The sequence below is a fragment of the Prionailurus bengalensis genome, chromosome D2 (genome assembly GCF_016509475.1).
Source record: "Prionailurus bengalensis isolate Pbe53 chromosome D2, Fcat_Pben_1.1_paternal_pri, whole genome shotgun sequence".
NCBI classification, from domain to species: Eukaryota; Metazoa; Chordata; class Mammalia; order Carnivora; family Felidae; genus Prionailurus; species Prionailurus bengalensis.
This window is the reverse complement of record NC_057351.1, coordinates 46264561-46287755: the sequence shown is the minus strand read 5'-3', so window position 1 is coordinate 46287755 and position 23195 is coordinate 46264561. Positions and strand designations below refer to the sequence as shown.

Sequence of the window (23195 nt, the reverse complement as noted above, 5' to 3'; positions counted from 1 at the left end):
AATATACCCGGATTGGTTCTTTAAATCAATCCTCAAGTCCCCAGATCCTTAGGTAATGGGAAGGGGTGGGGTAAAGAGAGCATGAGCCTACACATACAGACTAAGAAGGGGGAAGTAATAACACAGAAATTAAATGAATTAAAAGAGACCGTTTGTGCAAGCTGAATAAAATATCTACTACCTAAACAAGGTCAGAGACATTTAAGAGCTTAACCAAAGCAATAATGGAAAAAACTTAGGCCCAAGAAGTTTCATAGGAATAATTTAAATAATATAAGAATGATGGATTTAACATCTTCTTGAATAAAAAAAAGAACAAGTTTTTTTAAAAGCTAGCATGATACTGATATCAAAACCTGACACACATACAACAAAAGAAAACTGCAGCCTGCTATCATTTATAAACATGAACTCAAAGTCATAAATAAAATAGTTACAAACAGAATAAGGAAGTATACTGAAAGAATAAGAACAGAGGAACTCAGTGAATCTTTGCAAAAATGCAAAAAATCTGTTGATGTAATTCACAGTACGTAAGTGGTTAGAAGAAAAAAGCAGCCGATCACCTAATTACATGCTAATAGAGTACACAATGAAAATTAAATACATTCCTGGTTTTAAAAAGAGCAAAAAGCATGATCTGTACTTTCTTACCATAATTACACACACACATACACACAGAGAAAAATTAGCAAAAGATTCAAAGAGGCAACTCACAGAAAAATAAATGGAGATGGTTAATAAGCATATGAAAAAATGCTAGCAATTTCACTAATACTGAACACAAGAGAACTCAAGCATGAAATCACCAGTTTGGCGGTGTTGCTAAGGCTGTGAGGACTGGGTTGGCACCCCCATACAAGATGGCAGGATATACAGTAGATGGAGGGAGGTGTATGTATAATGTCTAATGCATCCTTCCTGAGAAGTCCATCCAAAAGAAACACGAAGGACACTTTGACCCACTATCCCACATCTCAGAATTCACGCTAAGGAGAACATCAAACTAGAGAGAAAAAGGATCTGATCAGCTCAAGAAAGTTCATTACAGACTTTTTACAACAATGAACATTTTGAGAAAGAACATAAATTTCCTTTGTTCGGGAAACAAAGGCAAGAGGGGTTTATGTGGCCCTGTCCTCTGTAAGGACGTGGTATAATCTTAGGTGTGTGGGAGAAGCTTCCACTAAAGTTCACAGTGGTTATCTCTGGATGGGTGTGATTACGGTGATTTTTACTTTCCATCTTTGTCTTTTGTTGAAACTGTAAATGTAAGCATGAATCACTTCCCAGAAGCAATAAGGTTTCCCTGCATACAATCAAGCCTCCTTCAAGACCCTTGGTGTCTACAGAATGAAGTCAGACGTTTTCAGCCTTTCATGCAAGCTCTTGTTGATCTGGCTCATAATTACTCCCATTCACAGCCCTCATGGCCTTCACCCCCTCACACTTGCCTCCACGTTGAAAATAACCTCTCCACCTACCTCTGATGGACCTTGAAGGCATGAATAGATGGGGCTCGGTGTCATGTAAGTAGTTGGTGGGCATCTGTCTTCTCTAACAGGTTTCTACCTCACAGCTCCCTCGTGTTTGAGGCCCGCCTGCCCCAGTGGGGTGAGCTCCTTGAGGGAACAGGTCCCTTTCCACCCCCACCAGTCCCCACCCCCTCCTGACCCAAATCAGTTGCTCAGAAATGTTCTCTTGACTGAAAGCATTAAATCTCCCAGTGAAGGAACTCAAATATTTAAACAAATGGAAAACAGATGTCTTCCAGCCAGAGCATGCAAACTCCACTGGGGACATGTAGGCTGAGTTTCTCACTGAGCACCTAAATTATCACTAGGAACCCCCACACCTCTTCTGTCAGGCATCCTGAATGACACTTGCTAATTATCAGCATTACCAGGAAGCTGCTGGAAAAAGTCAAGGTGACCCTTCCAAAGTTGTCTTCCCATCAGAGCCTTCCTCGTGAGATGTAAGGAATGGGTCTCACCTGGCTCATGGTGGCTTTCAGCATTTCCAGAAGCAGCAGGGCACCTTCAGTGCACAGCCCAACCCGAAGGACTTCTTCACTGTAGTGCTTCTGCAGGAGCCACTGAAGCATGGCATCCAGGCTGTCCTGAAAGAGGGGGCAAGGACCATAGAGAGACATATGGCTGCATGCCAGTGGGACCAGCTTTCCGGCCAGTGCATCATGTTTCTCAGGGGGCCCGAGTGGGAAAGACAAAACGGCATAGTAACAGCCTAGGTGGCTGGCCCATACGTAGAACTTCAGCTCACTCAGTGGCGTGTGAGGGAAATAAATACACTCCTCCTATAAGATGCTGCAGGCCCACACAACCTGCATCAAGTTTAGCTCTTTTGTTTGGTTTGAGGTCCCAATCAACTTCAATGAATTTTTGTAAATGCAATTACAGAGGACATAGGAGGAATTCAAAGGCTTTGAGCACAGTGCAGAGTGTAGCAGAGGGAATGTGGAATTGACCAGCAGGGCAATCTGACTTTGCCTCTTGCAAAGCTGGGTTTGTGCAAGCTATTCAGCCTCTTGGCAACTCAGTTTCCTTCTCTGTAAGATGAAAATTGCATTCTCTACCCCATGGGATCATTATAAATATCAAGTGAAATAAAATTTGTAAAACGTCTATCATGGGTCCTGACATTCAGCAGATGTTTGTTTCCTACAACACGTTCTTGGAGAAATAGAAATGCACGGTTTCGGTGAACCTAGCACAGCATATTAAGAACTTTATTTTGAAGGGCGATCTATAATACCATTAGCATATATCAAGATTTAGGTAGGTCAAATATAAGGATATGCAAGGGAGGTGGATTTTCTAGCCTTCTATTTGCAGAGCCATGCCCCTCCCCCAATTTCTATTCCGCACAGTTTAACTCCACTCAATTGAGACCAAGAAACAATTTCTGAATCTGCTGTTTGTCAGGTGCCCAGGAAGGTGAGTAAGAAGTGGAGTCTGTTCTTGAGGTGCTCAGTAGCTAAGGAGATAGGAAATCACGTAACTGTGTCAGTGTCATATAAGGCAAAGGTGTGCTGAGACACACAGGAGGGAGTGGTTCCCCATGCCCAGGGATCTAATCAGGAGGTGGCATCTGAGCTGTGTTTTGAAGGAGGACCCCTCATCAGGCAAGTGACATGGGAGTAAGAACTCATTAAAGGCACAGGGGAGGCAAGCACAAAGCAGCTGATCTTACTGGGGAGGTGACTCGGGGGTTTCACGGCACAAAGGGCAGGTAAGCAAGGAAGCTGGGTGGAGAGATAAGTCAGACACCCCATCGCAAAGGGTCTTGGCACTGGCTGTGGATGCTGAACCGGATCCCGCAGGAATGGGAGCTCATGAAGACCTGGATGAGTGAGTGAGTGTGTGAACGGTGAGAAGCTATGTGTCATGAGTGTAGGCTCCTCTTAGGAGAGAGGTGGCTAAGGAAGGACAAGACAATGACAAATAGGAAAACAGTTGGCCAGGAGTATGAATCAAGGGGTCAGTTTCTGGTTTTAGGTGGGACACAGTTCACCATATTTATGGTCTCTGAGGAAAGAATCCATAGAAAAGAAGATCCTGAAAGTACAGGAAAAAGAAGGGTCAACTACTAGTGAGATCACTCAGGAAAGGAGTGGAAGGAATCCAGATCAGCCTGGAAAAACTACCCTTTGCCAGTGACAACAGAGAGAAGGTGATGAAGAGGGGCATGGCATGACCAGGTGGTGGAGAGCAGGGTACCAAAGCAGTACCTCCCTCTGGGGCCCTCCATTCCCACTGTGAAGTAAGTCATTGGAGCAAAGGGTGGCTTTGGAGCAGAAGTCTGAAGAGCATATATGGTTTACTCTAGAATGCAGGGGAATCAAGGCACTTCGCTAAGGTCAAGAGACACACTATTTCAGAAGGTATAAACTGAGGTCCTAATTCTGTGGTGGCAGCAACCCGCCTCCCTTCCCATGCCCATGATCATGTGACTTCTCTAGCCATGTCCAGAAGGGGGACTGATAAAAGTGGGACTGATAAAAACAGAGACCTGCTGGCAGGGAGGATGGGAGGCAGAAGCCCAAGAACTCAGAGTACCTGAAGAGCTAGACAAGGGAGTGGCTCTGTGAGGGAAGGAAGCGGGTGAGAACACAATATGAGTTGGAAGAAGTGGATAGAGGTAGCGGTGGAGAGTCTTAAGGAACTGTCTCAGTCACACGGAATGAGACCAGGTATGTCACTCTATCCCAGGGGTACCCCAAAAACCTACTTTGGGCCCGTCCGTCAGCTCTGTAAGTGGCGTCTGCAGGAAGAAGGTGGACACAATGAGATAGACTTCTGGAATATGCACATGGTGGCCCAGAAAGTCTTTCAAGATGCGGAACCCAGGAAGCAGGCAGGGGCTCTGGTCAGGCATGGCAGGGTGGCTCTTCAGGTTATCTATTGATCAGGTGGAAGGGGCACAAAATCCAATTGAGAACAATTGCTGTTGCTTCTGGTCAAGGTGGGGACTGGGAACATGAAGGGATTCCCTGCCACTTACCCATCCCATAGAAATGCCAGATAGAAATATATGTCGTACACACATGACCACAAGAAAGTATTCAATAAGAGTTCCTTTCCCTATTTCAGACACACTCATTCATTCATTCATTCATTCATTCAGAAACAGATACTTAGTGCCTACCACCTTAGAGGCAAAAGGCTAGCTTTGTATTAGGCAATAAGGACATAGCATTTTAACAAAATATACAGAACCCGAGACCCTCACCAAGTACTTACGATGTAGTTGTAGGGAAGGACATTATGGAATTAAAGACCCCAATAAATATTTGCTTGTGAATTGTGCTAAACACCATAAAGAAAAGTAATAGGGGCAAAGAGAGTATAACAGAGGGGCCCTAATTCAAGGGGAACCCTCTTCTCCTGGAGGAAGTGGCATTTGAAGTGAGACCTGAGGGATGAACCCATACTATCCAGGAGAGCCATGTTGGTGTTGTGGGTTGGGGGCAACATCCCAGGAAGAGGAAAAGAGCTGAGGAGCTCTTGAGGAATGGAAGGAAGCCCCCCGTGTCTGCAAAGCAGTCAGGACATAAAGGGATCTTGACAAGGAAGTAAGAGGGGACTGGGACTGATCGGGATCAGAGGTCAAGGTGATCCTACTGTGAGAGCATGAAGGCCCCTAGAGGAAGGAGTTTGGCCAGTCCTCACTTGCAGCCCAGGATGAGGAGGTGTCCTGCCTCCTGGAGAAGGCTGCACACTCACCTATCACAATGTCCACTCCCTCGAAGCTGCGCTCCACCCAGGATCCCCCAGACAGGCCTTCTTTAAATCGCCCGCGGAGGGAGGGGCTTGCCAAAAAGTGCAGCAGAAGCTTCAACCCCAGCACCGTGGTGCTTGGATGCAGGTGGCCCTGTACAAGGAGCAGGAACCAGTCAGGCCCCAGGTTCAAAAACATCTCTTCCTTTGTCCTGGGGGGGGGGGGGGTCAAAAAATGCAATAAAATATCTCTCAGTCCATGAGCAAACAACACATCCAGAAAATACAAATAATTTCCAGCCTCGCTAGTCACCTGGGAGAGGCAAATTAAGGTTGATCTGGATATCACTCAGTGAAGTACATGTTATATTTTTAAAGAATGGTAAACTAAAATGCTGGCAAAGTTGCTGTTAAATGGCTGAACATGTTTATGAATCACTGCAATGTAAGTTGGCCAAAGCTCTTCAAAGCAATTGGAAACTGTACCAACAGATGTAAAAATGCGCAGGCCCCTTGAGAGCCCTAGCCCACTAGTATTCATACTTGCAGGGCTGACCAGCCACCCATCTAATTACATCAATACAGTTGCATAAAACACATAATGGTTAAGTCACTCCCTTTTCAGATATACTGATCAAAATTAATCTAAATGGAATAGTCCAGTATTCATGCATCTGTATCAATTTAGGCAAAAAACAAACAAACAAAAAAAAAAACCCACATTTTAACTGTCACTTTCAAAAATGAATTTTAAAATGATGAGTTTGGAGAATACAGATTTGCTAGAGGGGACTGGAGGGCAGGGAGGTGACAACCAAACCTCAGGGGCAATGGCTCAGCAAAGGACTCTGCCTCTAGGAACCAGAGAAGGGCCCATCTTTGCTAGGCAGGGTTCTCAACACCAACTGCCAGACTAGGCAGCGAGGCTGTGGCCCCTGGACTAGAAGTCAAGAAACTGCCCTCTCTTCTATCCCTGCCTTTGTTTACTAACTGGCTGACTTTGGCAGAGCTTTTGATGAGCTCTGGTCATTCTCCTTGATGATGATGAGGATGATGATGGTGATGAGGGCAGTGATGGTGAGATGATGATGATGAGAAGACTTAGCTTATGGAGTATTTATAGTGTCCCAGACACCATGCTTGGGGCTAGTCACATATTAATTTCCATCCATAGCAGGTACCATTCTTATCCTCATATAGATGAGTAGAAGAGGGCATAGAGGACTTAAATAACCTCCCCAAAGTCTCTGAGAGCAGAGCTGGGATTTGAACCCAGGAGGTCTAGACGTCAGAGCCCTGGTGCTTAAGCACTACCCTATATTCTCAATCAGAAAGATGAAAAAGGAGAGGGTTGGACTAGCTCATCTCCAAGGCATCTTCCAGTTCTACCATGTTTTGATTCTAGAAATACAAAGATTTCTTAAGCACTACTTGCAAGGCCATTTTACTGAGGGATAACTCCCCACAGCATTCCTCCCTTCCCCAAACACACGAACACACTAAAATGCCAACCCAGCAGAGCAAGGACCTAGACCGACTTCCTCAGCACTGCAGTCTAGGAGTGAGGAACAGGGTCTGACACACAGTAGGTGCTCAACAAATAGTGGTTGAATGGATGACTCTGGAGTTGGATATAAAGCAGGCAGTCAGTGGGAGAGAGTTAATGGAATTTCATGGTTACACATTGTTTTAAAAGTTAATTGAAGGCAGATACTTCTTTTTCCAACTTGGAAAAATAACTAAATAACTGACAGTAAATAGCAGAAGAATTTGGCAAGCCTTTTCCTTGATAGATGTTATTTAGGCTAACCATTTCTCCGTTCTATTTTCTGCCAAGTACAGGACATCAAAATCAGTGATTGTCACAACCGCCAAAACAATAACAATTACACTACAGCTATGGTGACAAAAAGAGCTTATTGTAATTATACCAAATCTGTTCTGACTTACTCATGCCCATTTCACATTTGCATCAGAATATCTTAGGGCAAGGTCTGCTTTATTGGGTGGAGAGAATATAATTTTGTTTCTGACTGGTGCAGGAAACACATTGCCGAAAACCGACTCGGAGATGCTAAACTTTTCATTAAGAAAAGGTTTTAATACTGCACCCTGTATGAGGCAACCCCATGCCAAATCGCTCTTCCTGGAACTACTTACTCAGAGGACAGATGAAGTTGGGAAGAAGATATTACAATGAACAGCATCTCCAGCAACTGGTTTCTGAGCCAGATTGTTTTTCCAGATGTTTGGCTTCCAGCTACAAAATAAGGAAATTCAGATTTGAGAGAAAACGGATGTAAAGAGACATACTATTTGCTGCAGTAAGCAATCGTATTCACCAAATGCTTCGTTCACCCAGGAATTGGGGCATGGATGGGACTCAAAATTCTGGCATTCAGTTCTAGACTTCCATGCGATGCTTAAAAAGAATTTCAGGACATGTTCCTAAAGTTCTCTTTAACTGGAGATGATTTTGTTGCTTCCTATCCACTTCCCCCAAAAATCCTAAAAATAACAAGGTCAAATTTATCTTCCAGAAGAAGAATTTTTTTTCACTATCATAGGCTGCAACACTTCTTGACCACCTACTACATGCTGGGCACTATGGGAGGCATTGGGAGCAGAGTGGTGAAGATTTTAGTACTCGATCTCAATTCCTGCTCTCAGTGTGTTTCCAGACTAAACCTTCAGCATATCAATGTTGCACTAAAAATAGAGCTTGCGTTGTAGAGTTCAGAATGCAGTCCATATTAGACGAAGGGCTGACTGAATAAGCTTACTTTTGGCCCATTATCCATTCATTCATTCCCTTGGTTAACCACTTATTTTACAACCAATTCAGGGCACGTGAATGCAGAAATATGACTGATGTGGCAGTTTGGAGAAGCGGAATCAGATTTCTCTTTATTTGGATTCTGGCCCCAAAGGTCTTCTATCTCTGAGCCTCCGTTTCCTCATCTGCAAAATGGGAATAGTAATACCTACTCTTCAGGTTTGACCTAAAGATAAGAGATCATTTTCCTAGACTAAGTAAGAGTGTCCAATAGAATCTTTTTCAATGATAAGAATGTTTTCTATCTCTCCTGTCCAATACAGTAACCACTAGGCTCGTGTGGTTATCGAGCACTTGGAATGGAGCTCGTGTGACTGAGGAATTGAATTTTTAATTGCATTTAATTTCTACCAGTTAAAATTTAAATGTAAATGGCCACATGTAGCTAGAGGCTCCCATCTTGGACAGCACAGATCTGTAGGGCCCAGGACCAAGTTCCCTTCACACCTGCCCTGGCAGAGGGAACATGACATAGCTTCTGTTCTGCACCTGGTTGGGAGGAGAGAGACCCCAAAAAACAAATCACTAACCTGTGCATTAGAGTAAGCGCAAGGACTTTAGAAGCCCAGAGGAGGTGACTTAACCTGGCTTGGTATGACCAGGAATGGTTAACTCAGTGGGCAAAGCAGGGGGTGGGGTGGGACAGGGGAGGCATTTCTGCCAAGGGAACAACACATACAAAGCATGGCTGGAGGGCACCATCACATATTAGGATGTGCAGGTGCTCAGAGTGCTGAAGTTGGGGCTCATCAGAGAAGCAGAGGTAGGAAGGACTCAACCAAGAAGGTAAGCAGGAACTGGGTCATGAAGGATCCCACCTGTTGGCCTATAGGGAACTGAGTTTTATCCTGGAGGTCTTAGAAGCCATTCCAGGTTGTGACGGAAGAATAAACAATTTGATATGACTGTAACCCTACTCATAACACTATGGCCTCACAAGCCACTACTTGGGAACAATTGCTCAGTTGTGAGTACCTTCCCTTTTCTTTGCCTCAGCCCTTCCCTCTACAAAATGGGCCCATGACAGGTGGCTCTCAGGGGTGCCCTGGGGGCCATCCTGCTGCTTTCAGACTGATGTCTGAGAAAGGTCTCCTCACCAGACACTGAGGAGTCCAGGCCTCCATCCACGCAGATCTGCCTCTCATTCACCGAAGAAGGCTTGAGGGTGTAGACAACAAACAGCCCAATTCTTAATGCAGAGAGAGAGGGATATGTTCAGTGGTGGGCTCCACCCACGTCTGCTCAACACATATGAAGGTTTTCTACACAGATCCACCCAAATCGGCTTCAAGGGAGGGTTTGAGACAGATCACATTATTCTGTGATCAATGCAGTGTTTCCAGAGACTTCTAAAATCTATCATCAGAGCAGTTAACTCTGGCTCTGCCAGATAAACATAACAGAGAGTGCTGAGGATGGAAAAGGCTACATACCATGTCAACTGGGACTGTCCTTTGGGAAGTCTGCAAAAAGCAGACACGTTGGGTCAATGGCTGATGAGGAGGACTGTGCTCACAGGAACTTGAATTCTTGGCATAGTAAGTACGTCTGGGCACCAGGGAGCTGTGAGCACATAGCCCTGAGGGGAGTCTTGCAGAACCACCCCTTTTCTCAACTCTCAGCCCTGAACAGAACCTCTGGAAGGTTCCAAGGGAATGGAACCTGCCACTGCACTGAAGGGTAATGTTGCTGGGTCGAGTGTGGTCAGGAGAGAACTGAGGCCTATATACCCTTGTGAAATAGTCCCAAGGCTCTGCCCTTCCCCCTGGGAAGCGTGGCACAGTACCTGAGCAAGTCCTGGATGCTGAAGTGGCCCCTCAGCTGACAGCCTAGGATGGCAATGATGGTGGGGATCTTGGAGAAGGTGAGGCCCGGCTCATTGAAGAGGAAGACGAGCTTGGGTATAAGCTGTGCCTGGTGAGCAACTTCAGCATTCCGGGGTCCTTCCCTGGTGAGCCCAGGAGAAAGGCAGTAAAAGCTTTTACTGGAATGAACCAAATTTGCTGTGTTTCTGCTAAAAAGGTTTCCCAGGCTGGGCTTGCTCCATGGCCCTCTGACTCCAATGCTCTCTTGGCAACTCATCAAAATGCTGTCAGACACCCATTGAATATGTGTCTGCCGAAAGTTGCTCAGGGATGAGCCTCCCATGCCCTTCCACCCCCCCGGAAACTGCCTTCAAAGATAACCCCCAGTTATTGACTTTTAAATTCCAAGCCTCAGGGAAAACTAATGCTGGTCTCAGAAAACTCAGAACAAAGACAGCAGACTCGCGTGCGACCGCGGAGCACTCTCCAACAGCCAGGAGCGAGGGGCCCTTGGCGAGTCTGTCTGGGGTGTGCGCTCTTCCTGCCCGCCCCAAACCACAAAGTGGATGAACACGCCACTAGGAGTCAAAGGGGAAAAAGACAGAATTCAAGCATCCGCATCCCCCTTCTTAGGATAATCACAAATTCAATTTCCCGTAAGTTCTACTCAACCAAAGAAAACAGCTCCCAGGATAAATGTCCGTCTTTAAGAAAACAACAAGTACAGAAAGAAAGTGGGAAAAGGAAAGAAAAAAAAAAAGGTGAAGGAGGGTGAATCTGGGTGGGTGGTTCCTTCTTGAACTGTCTTTTCAGTACTAACAGGACAAATTCTGCCAACCTCCACATCCCTGATACTGAGGCAGAACCAGCCCAGTTCTGTGTGTGGTTTGTATTCACAGCTCTCATTGTGTTTTGTGCTCTTTCTTATCATGGCGCTAAGCAGCCTGTTTTTCTGTATTCCTTCTCCACAGGACTGTCTTGTTCCTCTTGAACTTCCAGCCCTGAGGAGCTGCCCAGCAGCCATCTTGCCGTCTGCCCACATGAAGCCAGCACGGAGGAAAGCATGAACAAGACAGGTGACAGGTCTCAGATGAAGTAGTGTGAGTGCCACCCGGCCACATGTGAAGATCTGCCCCGTTCCAATGTACGAGCCAATAAATTCCCCCTTTCTCAACCTTCCTTTTGCCCTCCCTCCTCCCTCCCTTCCTTCCTTCAGTTGGTTTGAGTTGTATTTCTGCTGCTTGCAACCAAAAGAGCCCTGAATGATTTAAAAAGTGACTTGGAGAAGTCATTTAGAGGGAGAGTGGGTTGGGAGGCAAACAGGACACAGAGAAGTGTTTTCCTTTGCTGGCCACATATACTGAGCCCCTGAGAGGGTGCGAGGCCCAAATCCACCAGGGAGACAGACTTGCCCCACATAAGTGAGCCACTGGGAAGGGCATTGCTACGACTGAATGTTCGTGTCCCCCCCAAAATTCATGTGTTAAAACCTAACCATAGGATTTGGAGGTACAGTCTCTGGAGGTAAACACATCCCCTAGTGATGGGATTAGCACCTTTATAAAAGAGATGCCAGAGAGCTCCCTCGCCCCTCCCAGCAGGCGACACTATAGTAAGGAGACTGCTGTTAACCAGGAAGGGGGACCCTCCCCAGACACTGAATCTGCCAGTGATGTTGATGTTAGACTTGATGTTAGATGTTAGGCTTCCAGCCTCGAGAACTGTGAGAAGTAAGTTTCTGTTGTTTATTCAGCACCCTGTCTATCATATTTTGTCACGGCAGCCCAAACAGACCCAGACAGACATGCTGTCACCTGGGAGTCCAGTGGTCTGGAAATGGGAGAAGGCCGTGGTTGCTGAGCCACTGGCTGAGCCACTGGCATGTCCAAGAAGTCCCCCTTCTTGGCATGAAGCCATTAGTCCTAGCCCCCCGCACTGCCAAAGCCCAGCCTACCTTGGTGATCGAAGGATTTCCACAAAATGGGAAAAGAGGGAGAGCTCCAGGTTGTCTGCAGAATTCATCCAGAGCTGGGGACAACAAACACACAGTGAAACCAAGACGTGTGTGAAGAAGGGATTCCAGGCAGTGTAAGCAGGTACAGAGCTGCTTAGGCAAGCTCCTTAGGCTTGAAATTCACTAACACAATTTAGCTGCTCAAGAATCTGACCCACTCTCCCGACACCTAGAACTTAGAGGGTGCCTGCCCCGGGGAGAAGCTCAGACGCCATTCCTCTCCTCCCCATCTTTGCTGCTGCCCAGTGCTTCCGTGTGAGTCTAGATTTGAACCAAGGACACTCGCCCGCTACCTCCGTCTGGCCCTCAGCCCTGCTGCCCGTGTAGCCGTACCCCAAACGCAGTTCATCCTCGCTGGAGCCTACAAGGCAAATACCAGTCTTCCCAAGTTAGAGATGAGAAAATAGAGCCTGACACAGACCAGTTGAGTGACAGGCCCCACTCACCACTGGCAAGTGGTAGGACTGGAGTTAGAAGCTGAGTCTTGGCTGTCTGGGTTTATGCTCCCGCAACCACGCACCCAACTTGTGCATGCATCAGTTTCTTCACTTCTTTCCTCCGTAAATCCTGCAGCACCACCCACACCTTCCCTTATACAGCTGCTCTGCGAGCTGTGCACAGAGGGGAGATGCACTGTGATTCTGAGAGTGAACTTTATCACTCAGGTCGTTATCATTCACAGTAAACGAGATACAGCGGCTAACCATCCTTCTGGGGCACAGTTGATGGCACGCCTTCATGTCTCATGCCTATTTCCTTTCAGAGAGCTTGACTATTTCTTACTTCTAAATACTGACATTTCCTAAGGCCCAGAATTAAAAAGGTTCCGACACGGGATTGCAAGAGTGCAATCGTAGAGCAGCAAAGAAAGCTCATGCTTCTAAATGAGGCCATGTTCTAGAGGCAAGAAGTGCCCTGTAAGTCCTAAAACGGTATCATTATCTGCATTTAGTAGCTAAGAAGAGTGAAGACTCAGAGAGACTAAGTAACTTGCCTGGCGCCCCATGGTTTCTAATTGGCAGAGGCTGGCTTCAAAGCCTGGTCTGTCTGACCATGGAGCCCATTCTCTTGTCTCTCCCCTGTGCTCCCCCCAGGCATCTCCTGCAGACAGTGACCCCTAGGGTCAATAATCGACCTCACTTGAATCAAGCAGGTGGCCATGGCTCCATCCTCTTACTTAAGAGTGAAAGCAAAAGAGCCTCAGAGGACCCAAGTTTATGAGGGGGCCCATGGAGGTAGAGACCACCCCTCTCCAGTCCCCAGGGCCCAGGACCACACATGCCACATAATGGGCACTTAATAAGGACCCATTAAATTTTTTAAAAGAGTGAATGCAAAGTAAATCAAGGTAAAATAAGTGGCTTGCTCTTAAGCCAGAAACACTAACAGACTTCCAGCCCCTGTTTCACAGTCACTACCCGGAACACACAGAGGAGGGCAGCTGCCATTTTGGAGAGCTGGTGTGGGCTGATGTGGCTCCGGTAGGGGTGGCGGTAGGCAGGCATGGCACCCCAACGTGCAAGAGCCTAAACACGTGGCATAGTCACTCGTGAAGGCAGTCACTGAACAAATGCTATGCCAGCGTCAGTGCCGGGAGCCGGGAGAACTGAGAAAGTCAAAGACTGAACCTAACAATCTTGTGTGTTCCTGAGCCCTTACCTTTCCCACAGAAGCATATCCCTGTTTCTGTTCCAGAGCAATGACAGTAAGAAGCTGCCATTGGAGGCTGCCTAGCTCTTTAGAAATTACATAATACCAACTACCTGAGTTTTGGGAAACATGGATAATTGAACCTTTTGGTTGTTATCCTGTGTCACATAACCCCTGTACTAAGGACAGCACTGAGATGTCTGCATTAGATTTCTTTGAACATCAGATGGACACCATGTCAAATTCTGCCCTCTCCCCAACCCCTGGGACCATCTCACTCTCAGAATGAGCTGGCCTGTCCCTTTTTCAAGGAACCCAAAACCTCAACCTCCTGTCCCTCCACTGCTTCTCGACTTCCTGTCTCGCTCCTCCCTCTCAACTAGCTGCCTCAATCATTATGCATGGATCCCCCACTTTCTCTTGTAACCCACTCTCTTGTCTCTAAACCTTCCCTCTCCTTTAAGCACTTGTCCCATCAATAGCGACACTCTCACTGGTATTTTTAAACATCCTTTTCCACTGCTTCCTCCTCCTCAGCCTACAACCAGACTCAAGTCCCTTAAGTCTTGAAACTTCCTTCTACGCTCTTCTCCTTTTCTTCTATCTTGACTTCTACGGTGCTCTCCCCACCTCGCTTCTGACCCTACAATTTACCTTTCACCAGGCCTGTCAGTGACCCCCAGGTGACCTCCAAGTGACTTCCAAATTTTACACAATCTTACAAATTACAAAATCTACGACTTACACATCCTCACTCTTTACTTGATGTAGGCAGACATTTGTGAAAGACCTCTTCTTTTTGAAATTCCCTCCTAATCTTAAAATGTTACTTCGTTTCTTATTTATTTATTTATTTATTTATTTATTTATTTATTTATTTTAGCTTCTAGTTGTTACGGGTTGCTTGTGTTCTTAACTCCAGTTTTTTTTTTTTAATTTTTTTTAACGTTTATTTATTTTTGAGACACAGAGAGACAGAGCATGAACGGGGGAAGGGCGGAGAGAGAGGGAGACACAGAATCGGAAGCAGGCTCCAGGCTCTGAGCCATCAGCCCAGAGCCTGACACGGGGCTCGAACTCACGGGCTGTGAGATCATGACCTGAGCCGAAGTCGGACGCTTAGCCAACTGAGCCACCCAGGCGCCCCTTAACTCCAGCTTTAAAAGCACCAGCTTATCTAAGAGTTTACTCAGGGAGGGGTGGGATGGATGGACCTCATGGTCATTCCAGGAGCAGACAGTGTGGGGGTGGTGGGTTCCTCCATTGGAAATTTCTGGGCGGGGCTGCTGACTGAGATGCTTTGGAGCCAAGCTGCCAGAGCACAGCCACGGCACTCTAGAAGGTACAGATGTGCAGCCAAGGCATGCTGTCTTGTTTATCAGTATAGTGAGGTCATTTGTGGATATCTCCTTTCCTTTTGTGCACAGGGAGCCTATATTCCATGTCTGGCTGGCTACCTCTACAACCCTTTCATCCATCTTCAGAAGCAGATCCAGGGCCCAATTCAATTAGCTAATATTTTATTTAGGATTTTTTTAGCTATATTTATGAATAAGATTGGCCTGGACTTTTCCATTTCCCATACTGTCTTTTTTCGGTTCTGCATTCAAGATTAGCTCATAAAATAAGCTGGGAGTGCTCCTTTTCCAGTTTCTTGGAAGAGTTTATAAGGTTGGAATGGCCTGTTTGCTGACAGGTAGAACTTCCCTATAGAAACCCTGAGCCTGGACTTGCCTTGTGGATGTTGTTGGCTTGTAAGATTTTAAACGCGTGATTCTATTATTTGATGGTTATGGGACCATTTGAGTTTTTACCTCTTTTCAAGTGAATTTTGAAAACAAATTTTCTTTGGAGATTGTTCAAATGAGCTAAGTGTTCACATTTATTGGCACAAAGTTGCTAATCCTATTTTTGCTACCTTTCTAATTGCACATTCCTCCGTGGTTATTCTTCCTTTCCTTCCTAATATTACTTCGTTGTGCCTCTCATTTCCCCCGCCCTCCCCCACCTTGGCCAATCTCAACAAGTTTGTCTGTGTTATGAGAACCAGTTATTGGCCTTGCTGACATTTCTATGTTCGTTTCTTTCCTACTTAATTAATGTTCTCATCTCTTTTTTCCTTCCTTCTTCCTCTGAATTTTGTTTTTGTTTGTTTGTTTGTTTGTTTGTTTTGTTTTGTTTAGGGTTTTTGTGTTTTTCTTTTTGTTTGGTCATCCTATCTTCTTGATCTAAAGGTTCTGTTCATTACTTTCAAGTGTTCTTTTTTCCAATATATACATTGACGTTTATAATTTTTTTTCCAAATCCAGCTTTCACCAGCCCCCCACAATGCACAGTACTTTTTTATACTGTGTTATACACAGTATTCCTTCCATTCAGCTCTATACCACTTCTAACATGAATGAGGAGCCTCATTAATCCTCCTCCTTATCCCACTGCCTTTGCCAAAATTTAGGTTTCAAAATTTTTCACCTGGATTTCTGTAGCAATCTCATGACCCACTCTCCCTGCCTGGGGCTCCTGCCACCAGAGTAATAGGCTTAAAATAAAACTCTGTCGTGTGGTATTTTAGTTAACCTCCTTGGATATCTGCAATTTAGCAAAACATATCAATAGTCTGAAAATTGCTTATAAAGCCTAACAATTCAACTTTGATCATTTACTCAAAGGAAATCGTTTTTAAACCAAGGGAACTGTGTGCACAAAAGTGCCATCTATAGTGACATTTATTCACATACGAATAACATAGCAGAATAATCTAAGACTTTGACAATAGGGGGATAGTGAAGAAACCAGGAATTTGCCATAAGACAGATACTATTCTGATTCAGAACAATACTTGCAAAAGTACAAAATAAATGTTTTTAAATGTGAAGTTCACATCTTTAACAGGCATTATTGGTGAGGGTCATTGAAGGAGTAATGATGGAGAGTTGAAAAGTGTTGCTAAAGCATAGGGCTTGCTGGGAGCCTATGAGACTATGAAAGGGGCATGACGTGAGGAAGCGGACCTCGAGTTCTTGACTGGATGGGTCTCACAAATATTCTTTTGGACTTTCAGTGACTGGGTGTGCAGCAATGCAGCACAGGTCGTAGGGGACTTCCTAGCACTAGTGTGCCTCTAATTTTATTCCCTGGCTCCTCGTATGTTCCTCATCTTCCTTTCTCAAGACCTATTTCCTCCCCATTTGCCTGTCCGTGGCCCAGGGCTTATGTCTTTGCCACTGTCTGGTTCTTAGAGTCCCAGACTTTGGGAGGTGAGCTATAGGTGGTGTTGTCCCTGTCTCTCCGTCTTGTAATGAGCTGTAATATTTACTCTTAACACAGGATCATTTGGAACAGGAGTTCTGAGGAGGAGAGTGAGGACTGTGCTAGACTTGAATGATGGTGTCTCCTCCGAGGCTGTAGGCTCCAGAGCGTCCTAATATTGTAAAATGTGAAGAGCAGACACGCGGGACATCAGTGTCTTTCCCTTTTCGGTAAAAGTGTTTTAACCAAAACGAAAAAAGGGGGGGGGGGAGAGTCCATAATAAATGCTTTTAATGTCCATATTATGTGAGGAAAGGCGGGACTTAAAATAATATCTACACTATGATCGTGACTATGATATGAAAATACATGTGTATTGTGCATAGGAAGTACAAAAAAGCAATGCCTTAAAAGTTGGCAAAGGCCATCTGGGTCTCAGAAACGGGAGCTTCCTCCCCCGCCCTACTTCTCTGTAATTTTAAGTATTCTACAATAAGCATATCATTTTTTTAGCTTAAAAATATCCATTTTTAAAATACTTCCACAGACTCCAGCATGGATTGGCTAAAGCGCATGTCCTACAGCCTAGCATCTCCAGCCTGTCTTGTCTCCTCCTCCAGCCTCACCTCTCCTTGCAACAAATAGCCCTCCAGGGACCCTCCAAGCCACTTGCTTTCAAATCCCCGTGGTTGTTTCTCATCCCTCCTGTGTGCAAATAGTGCCCACTCCACCTGGAACATTCCCCACTGAATGCACTCTGCCAGACTCAGCCCCAGAGTCCCTGAACGGGAAATCTGAATTGGCTGTGCTCTCACCCCACTCCCCAAATGCCCTGTGCCTGTCTCTCCGTGGCACCTAGCACAGCGTAGTGTCAACTTGGTTATGTCCTGGGCCCAAGAGGCTGGATCCTGGTTATCACCACGTCTCCAGGACATGGCTAATGCCTGACCCCAGTGGGCACTTAGTAAACAGTCTTGTGAATGGAGCAATCCACCCAAAGTTCTGTGCAGTCCTCCTCTGTTAGCCTCAGGCCTACCCTCAGGGTCTCTCAGTCAGCCCTTGCAAGGAACATTTGTCAACAGCAAAGCACCATTCAACGGAACTAGGGGTATATATTTTTTAAACCTATGGTTTTAAGGCCCTTACCCAGATACTATCTGGTTTGACACCAGCACCAGCCTGTGAGGGAGAGATGACGGTCTCCATTTCACACACTAGAAGACTAGAACTCAAGAGAAATCAAGGGACTTGCCCAAGGCCGCACAGCCCATGGGTGGTAGGATTCAATTATAAAAAGGGCCTCTGGGCTCCAAAGCCGTTAAGGTTTTCCTTCTCACGACCCTCCTGACTATTGAGGAAGTTGAGCTGCTGAGTTTAGAGGAAGCACCAGACTTTCTTTCCCATCACACACACCCACTCCTTCAGGGCTAATGACCAGTCTCCAGTTTACCTCAAAATTGCAGAGGATGTGTTGAAAGACACCAACATTGGTGACAAGAGAGGAGCCGAAGCCCAGTTCTGCAGTGCCGGCAATGGAGAGGATGAGCTGAAAACTTCGCTGGTTTAGGAGAGAGGTCTTTTTCCTCAGGAGGAAAGCCATTATCTGAACAAGTGAAAACACAAAGCGGTTTCCTCGTGAGTGCATCACTAGAACTCTTTCTCCGTCCCTGCTTGTTCCCACCAGCACGTGTGGTCAACCCAGGCCGAAAGCCCTCTGCTCTCTGGTGCCACCTCCCTCGTCCCCACGATCCCAAAAGAAAAACACACACCAAATTTGTGGCGGCTTCCCCACCGGTGTCCACTTTCCTGTACTCGTGTGACTTGACCTCTCACTAGGGACCCCCTGCTTCTTCCCGAAAATCTCCTCCCGTGTTCGCAGAATGCTACTCTCTCTTGGTTTCCTCCTACATTTCTGAGTGTTCTTTTTCATTTTCCTTTACTGGATCGTGCATTCGTAGCCATCCCATAAACGTTGGCGTGTCACCAGGAAGCCACGCCTCCCCATGAGCTCAGCTGCACCATCTCTTCAGGCTGCAGCCACCCGATGGACCTTTCTACTTACTGTGCCAGGCCCAGGGAATCAGCCACATGCCAACTTCTGTACGAGGATAGAGGTGATGGGGTCCCTGTGGCCCATACCCACCTCAGAGACTAATGAGATAGATCTTACCTAGACTCGTGTCTCTGTTGACCTCAATCACACAAAAGTCAGGCTGCCTAGCCATCTCTTGGCATCTGGGTTCTCATCCATCTCATCCATAGCTCAGTTCCTAAGCCTGGATCTGACACTGCCCAGCCCTGTCCTGCCAGACATTGTCTCTAAAGGAAGTCTTGCTTGCTGTTCTAAACTGCACAGTTGTGTCCTCCCCAAATTCATGTGTTGAAACACTTTCCCACAGTGAAATGTGATCTGGAGGTGGGTCCTACGGGAGGTAATTAGGATTAGAGGGGGTCATGAAGGTGGAGCCTTATGGTGGGATTAGTGCCCTTGTAAGAGTCACAAGAGAGCTTGCCTCCTCTCTCTGATCTTTCCCATGTGAGGATCAATGAGAAGTTGGCTATCTGCAATCCAGAGGAGGGCCCTCACCCAACCGGACCATGCTGGAACCCTGATCTTGGATTTCCCCAGCCTCCAGAACTGTGAGAAATAACTTTCTGTTGTTTATAAGCCACCCAGTCTGTGATATTCTGTTATAGTAGCCCAGCTGCTAAAGGCAGCTGTGATCAGTGAATACTCAATGTCTTTCCAGATTGCTCCAGCCACTTCTTGGATATATCTGAAATCTGACCACTCCCCACTCCCCCACCAAGACATAATTAGGATGGCTGAAGATTGAGAAAAATCACACATGCATGCTGACTGGTTTCGCTTGCAGTCACAGTGTCAAATGCCAAAGTAGCCCTCATTTAGCCTGGTGGCCAACTCTGTTTTTCTAGGAAGCTGGTGTTCTTCATGCCAAAGATGAGAATTTCAACTCTTCTCCTCTTTCCCCAACCCTGTCTGTTGAGAAGACAGAACCCATCAGACATGAACGCTCTCATCTGCCCACACCAGATCTACAGGGACCTGTGTTGCATCTTTCTGATCATAAGCAGGGTCTCCATCCGCAGAGCTTCTGGAACCCACCCTTCACCTCCTCAAGAACATGGCTCCGTGGGATAGTTCTTCTCTCCTAGCTTCATCCATCTCTTTCTTTTTCTCTTCTGTCACTTCCTCCCCCTGACAAAAATGCTGTAGTATTGCTCATCTTAAAAAGAACCCTCTCTTGACTCCTAATCCTTCTAGTTTGGACTCCATTTCTCTACTCCTCTTTGTAGGTGAACTTCCAGAAGGCATTAATAGGCACACTCTGGCCCCATGTCCTCACTTCACCCTCTGTCTTCAACCCTCTTCAAATGACTACTGCTTCTACCTATCCAATCGTCTTGGAAAGGTCACCAGTGACTTCCAGGTGCCAAATCCAACAGACACATCTCTGTCCTCATTTGCTTTGTTATTTATCAGCATTTAGTATTGTTTGATCCCACCTGCCTTCTTGAAATACTGCCTTCTTTCAGATTCTTCAACAAAACTTTCTTCAGTTTCTCTCCCCTCTGCTTCTCAATCTCCTTTGTTGGGTTTTGATCATATTTTCAGCCTGTACGTGGCTAGATCCTTATTGCTTCCTCCTCAGCTCTCCTCTCTTCTCTTCCTACTCCTTCTCTTTGGCCATTTCTTGAATGCCTTTGTCTGAAATATCATCATGATGGTATGGATGACTCTCACATTTATACCTGCAGCCCAGCTTGCCCCTCTAAGCTCCAGAGTTATCTGTCCCGTGTGACATTTGACCTTTGATGTCACACAGACATTTCAGATTTAGCATGTCCCAAATATCTTCTTTCCTTCCTGTCTGCAGCACTCTGGACACACAGAACTGCTTTCCAGTGCTATCTGCCCACCCTTCCCACAAAGATCCCAAGTCTTTCCAGGCCAGAAATGTAGTCTCATAGCATGCTGGACTCTCTCTCAGTCCCCTGTTCAAATCTCACCCTTCTGGCCCATCTTCCTTTGTGGTTTCAAAGGTCATTCTAAAGCATGAATCCTTCCATTTCCCTGTTCCAAGCCTTCTTATGATTGCTCATCCCTTCCAAGATAAAATCCACACGCCTCTTGGAGTAGCAGAGTTCTGGTCATTGTCTGTCTCTCCATCCAGGTTATTTTGCACAGACCCATCATTGTCCTTCCTCCCTTCCACATGGAGGACACTGAACAGGATCCCTTAAGTGTTTTTTTTTAATTTTTTTTTAATGTTTATTTATTTCTGAGACAGAGAGAGACAGAGCATGAGTCAGGGAGGGGCAGAGAGAGAGGTAGACACAGAATCCGAAGCAGGCTCCAGGCTCCAAGCTGTCAGCACAGAGCCCAACGTGGGGCTCGAACCCACAAACCGTGAGATCATGACTTGAGCTGAAGTCGGTCGCTCAACCGACTAAGCCACCCAGGAGCCTCAGGATCCCTTAAGTATTCTTAATGTTAGTCTGGAACACTGTCCTTCTTTACCATGCTATGAAAATCCATCTTCTAAAACTTGCCTGGATGCCGCCTCATTTGAGAAGAGGATGATACACAAGTTTGGATAGAAATAACATATAGAGGGGTTCATGCTCTCGTGCTCTTAGGTCCAATCAGAAAACCAGCAAATGAATAAAGTAAAAGTCTAAAAGTAATTAAATTTACTCTTAAGCAGGCCATTTAATTGAAGACCCTTGTTTGCATTCACTGAGTCATTCATAAAACCTTGTTGAGTAACTGCTGTGTACCACGTGCTCTTAGGGTGGACAAGCAGACCCGTCCTGCTCTCATGGGACGTCTCCCTAGGGGCCTAGGGGGACAAAACAGACCACAAACATGACAAGTATATGGAGATCCTACCAACTGGCCGTGCAGGTTATGAAGAAACAGAAAGCAAGAAAAGGTGTCTGGAAAGAGATGGGATAGGATGGAGGGAGATTCTCTTTATAAAGAGTAGTCAGAGAAGGCAAATGATAATAATAACAGTAATCTTGTTGCTTTACTCAAACCTGTCATTTCCCACCTGCCCTACCGCTGTCCAGCCCTTCTTTCTGATATGCCCCGAAGACATAAATATTTGCAATATTTCTTTTGTAAAACATGAGAAGCGTTTTAAATTTCCCTCTTCTGTCTTCATTTGTAAAGGTACAATAAATCTGTGAATCTGGTGGGTTCGTTACTCAGATAAAGTCTTTGGGAATTTTTGTCTCACAATAATATGCTTTTTTTGTCCACCTTCTTAGACAGTGCTACAGAGTGAATGTTTTTGTTCCCCCCCCCCCAAAAAAAGAAAACTTTCACGTGTTGAAACCTAATCCCCAATATGATGGATTAGGAGAGGTGGAGCCCGTGAGAGGTGATTTAGTCATGAGGATGGAACCTTTGTGAATGGGACTGGTGCCCTTATAAAAGAGACTGCAGACCCGGGCGTCTGGGTGGCTCAGTCAGTTGAGCATCCAGCTTCAGCTTAGGACGTGGTCTCAAGGTTTGTGTGTCAAGCCCCACGTCGAGCTTGCTGCTGTCAGTCTGGAGCCTGCTTGAATTAAATCACCTCGTCCTTCACTACAATCTCATGATATAGGAGGTATGATAGTCTATATCATACAAGTAAGGAAACTGAGGCAGAGAGAGTAAGTAAGTAACTCATCCAAGGTTAAATAGCAAGTTTGAGTAAGAGGTAAGATTCAAACCCAGCACCTGGTTCCTCCACCTGGGCTCCTAGCCATTGTGTTAGGTGCAAAGTGGGTGGACCACAAGTGATTCTTGAATTCAGTGAAAGGTACAGGTATACAGACGAACATCCCTATTCTGATCAGAGCCCTTCTCTGCCTGGCCATTGTTTGGCCTTCTGCTGTGGCGACACTAGTCTCAAGACCCTTCCCTCCTGGCTTCCCTTCTCTAGAAGTTGCCATGGAGGAAAGGTCCACTAAGGCCAGTGAAGCTCTTCCCTGCTCCCTGGGAATGACAGCCCACATGGGAGGTTGGATTACCTGGTACCCAGAGATGTGCTGCATCAGACGGTCACACATGACATTGCTGGTCAGGACAGAGTGCAGGACTTTCACGGCCGCATACATGGTGTGGTCGTCCGTCGCTAAGGAAATGAGGCCCAGGAGGATGGCGGGCCCACCAATGAAGTCCAGACTGCTCGCTGCTGGGATGGAGTGGAACACCCTTACACCTGTGTGGGACGAAGGGGCATTCCATCAATAGATCGCAGCTTTGAGGTTATGGCAAGTCCCCTGGAAGCCTGCAAGGGCAAGAGCTGCTAGTGTCCCTTCACAGCAGAAGGGCTCGTGCACACGGGACAGGCTGGGAAGAAGGATGGGACGTTTGTCAGCCTTAGGTC

The 23195-nt window shown here is 46.1% G+C and overlaps 1 protein-coding gene across 2 annotated transcripts in view; it reads right to left on the bottom strand.

Moving 5' to 3' along the window:
- WDFY4 (WDFY family member 4) overlaps window positions 1-23195 on the bottom strand; it is a 295982-nt gene that overhangs the window by 163058 nt on the left and 109729 nt on the right. For both annotated transcript variants that reach the window (XM_043596828.1, XM_043596827.1), the window contains exons 23-31: window positions 22837-23027; window positions 18242-18394; window positions 11833-11906; window positions 9860-10021; window positions 9171-9262; window positions 7398-7497; window positions 5244-5449; window positions 4249-4418; window positions 1994-2119 (exon numbers count right to left, since the gene is read on the bottom strand). In XM_043596828.1, the coding sequence (XP_043452763.1) occupies window positions 1994-2119; window positions 4249-4418; window positions 5244-5449; window positions 7398-7497; window positions 9171-9262; window positions 9860-10021; window positions 11833-11906; window positions 18242-18394; window positions 22837-23027 (1274 nt within the window). The remainder of the gene's footprint in view (window positions 1-1993; window positions 2120-4248; window positions 4419-5243; window positions 5450-7397; window positions 7498-9170; window positions 9263-9859; window positions 10022-11832; window positions 11907-18241; window positions 18395-22836; window positions 23028-23195) is intronic.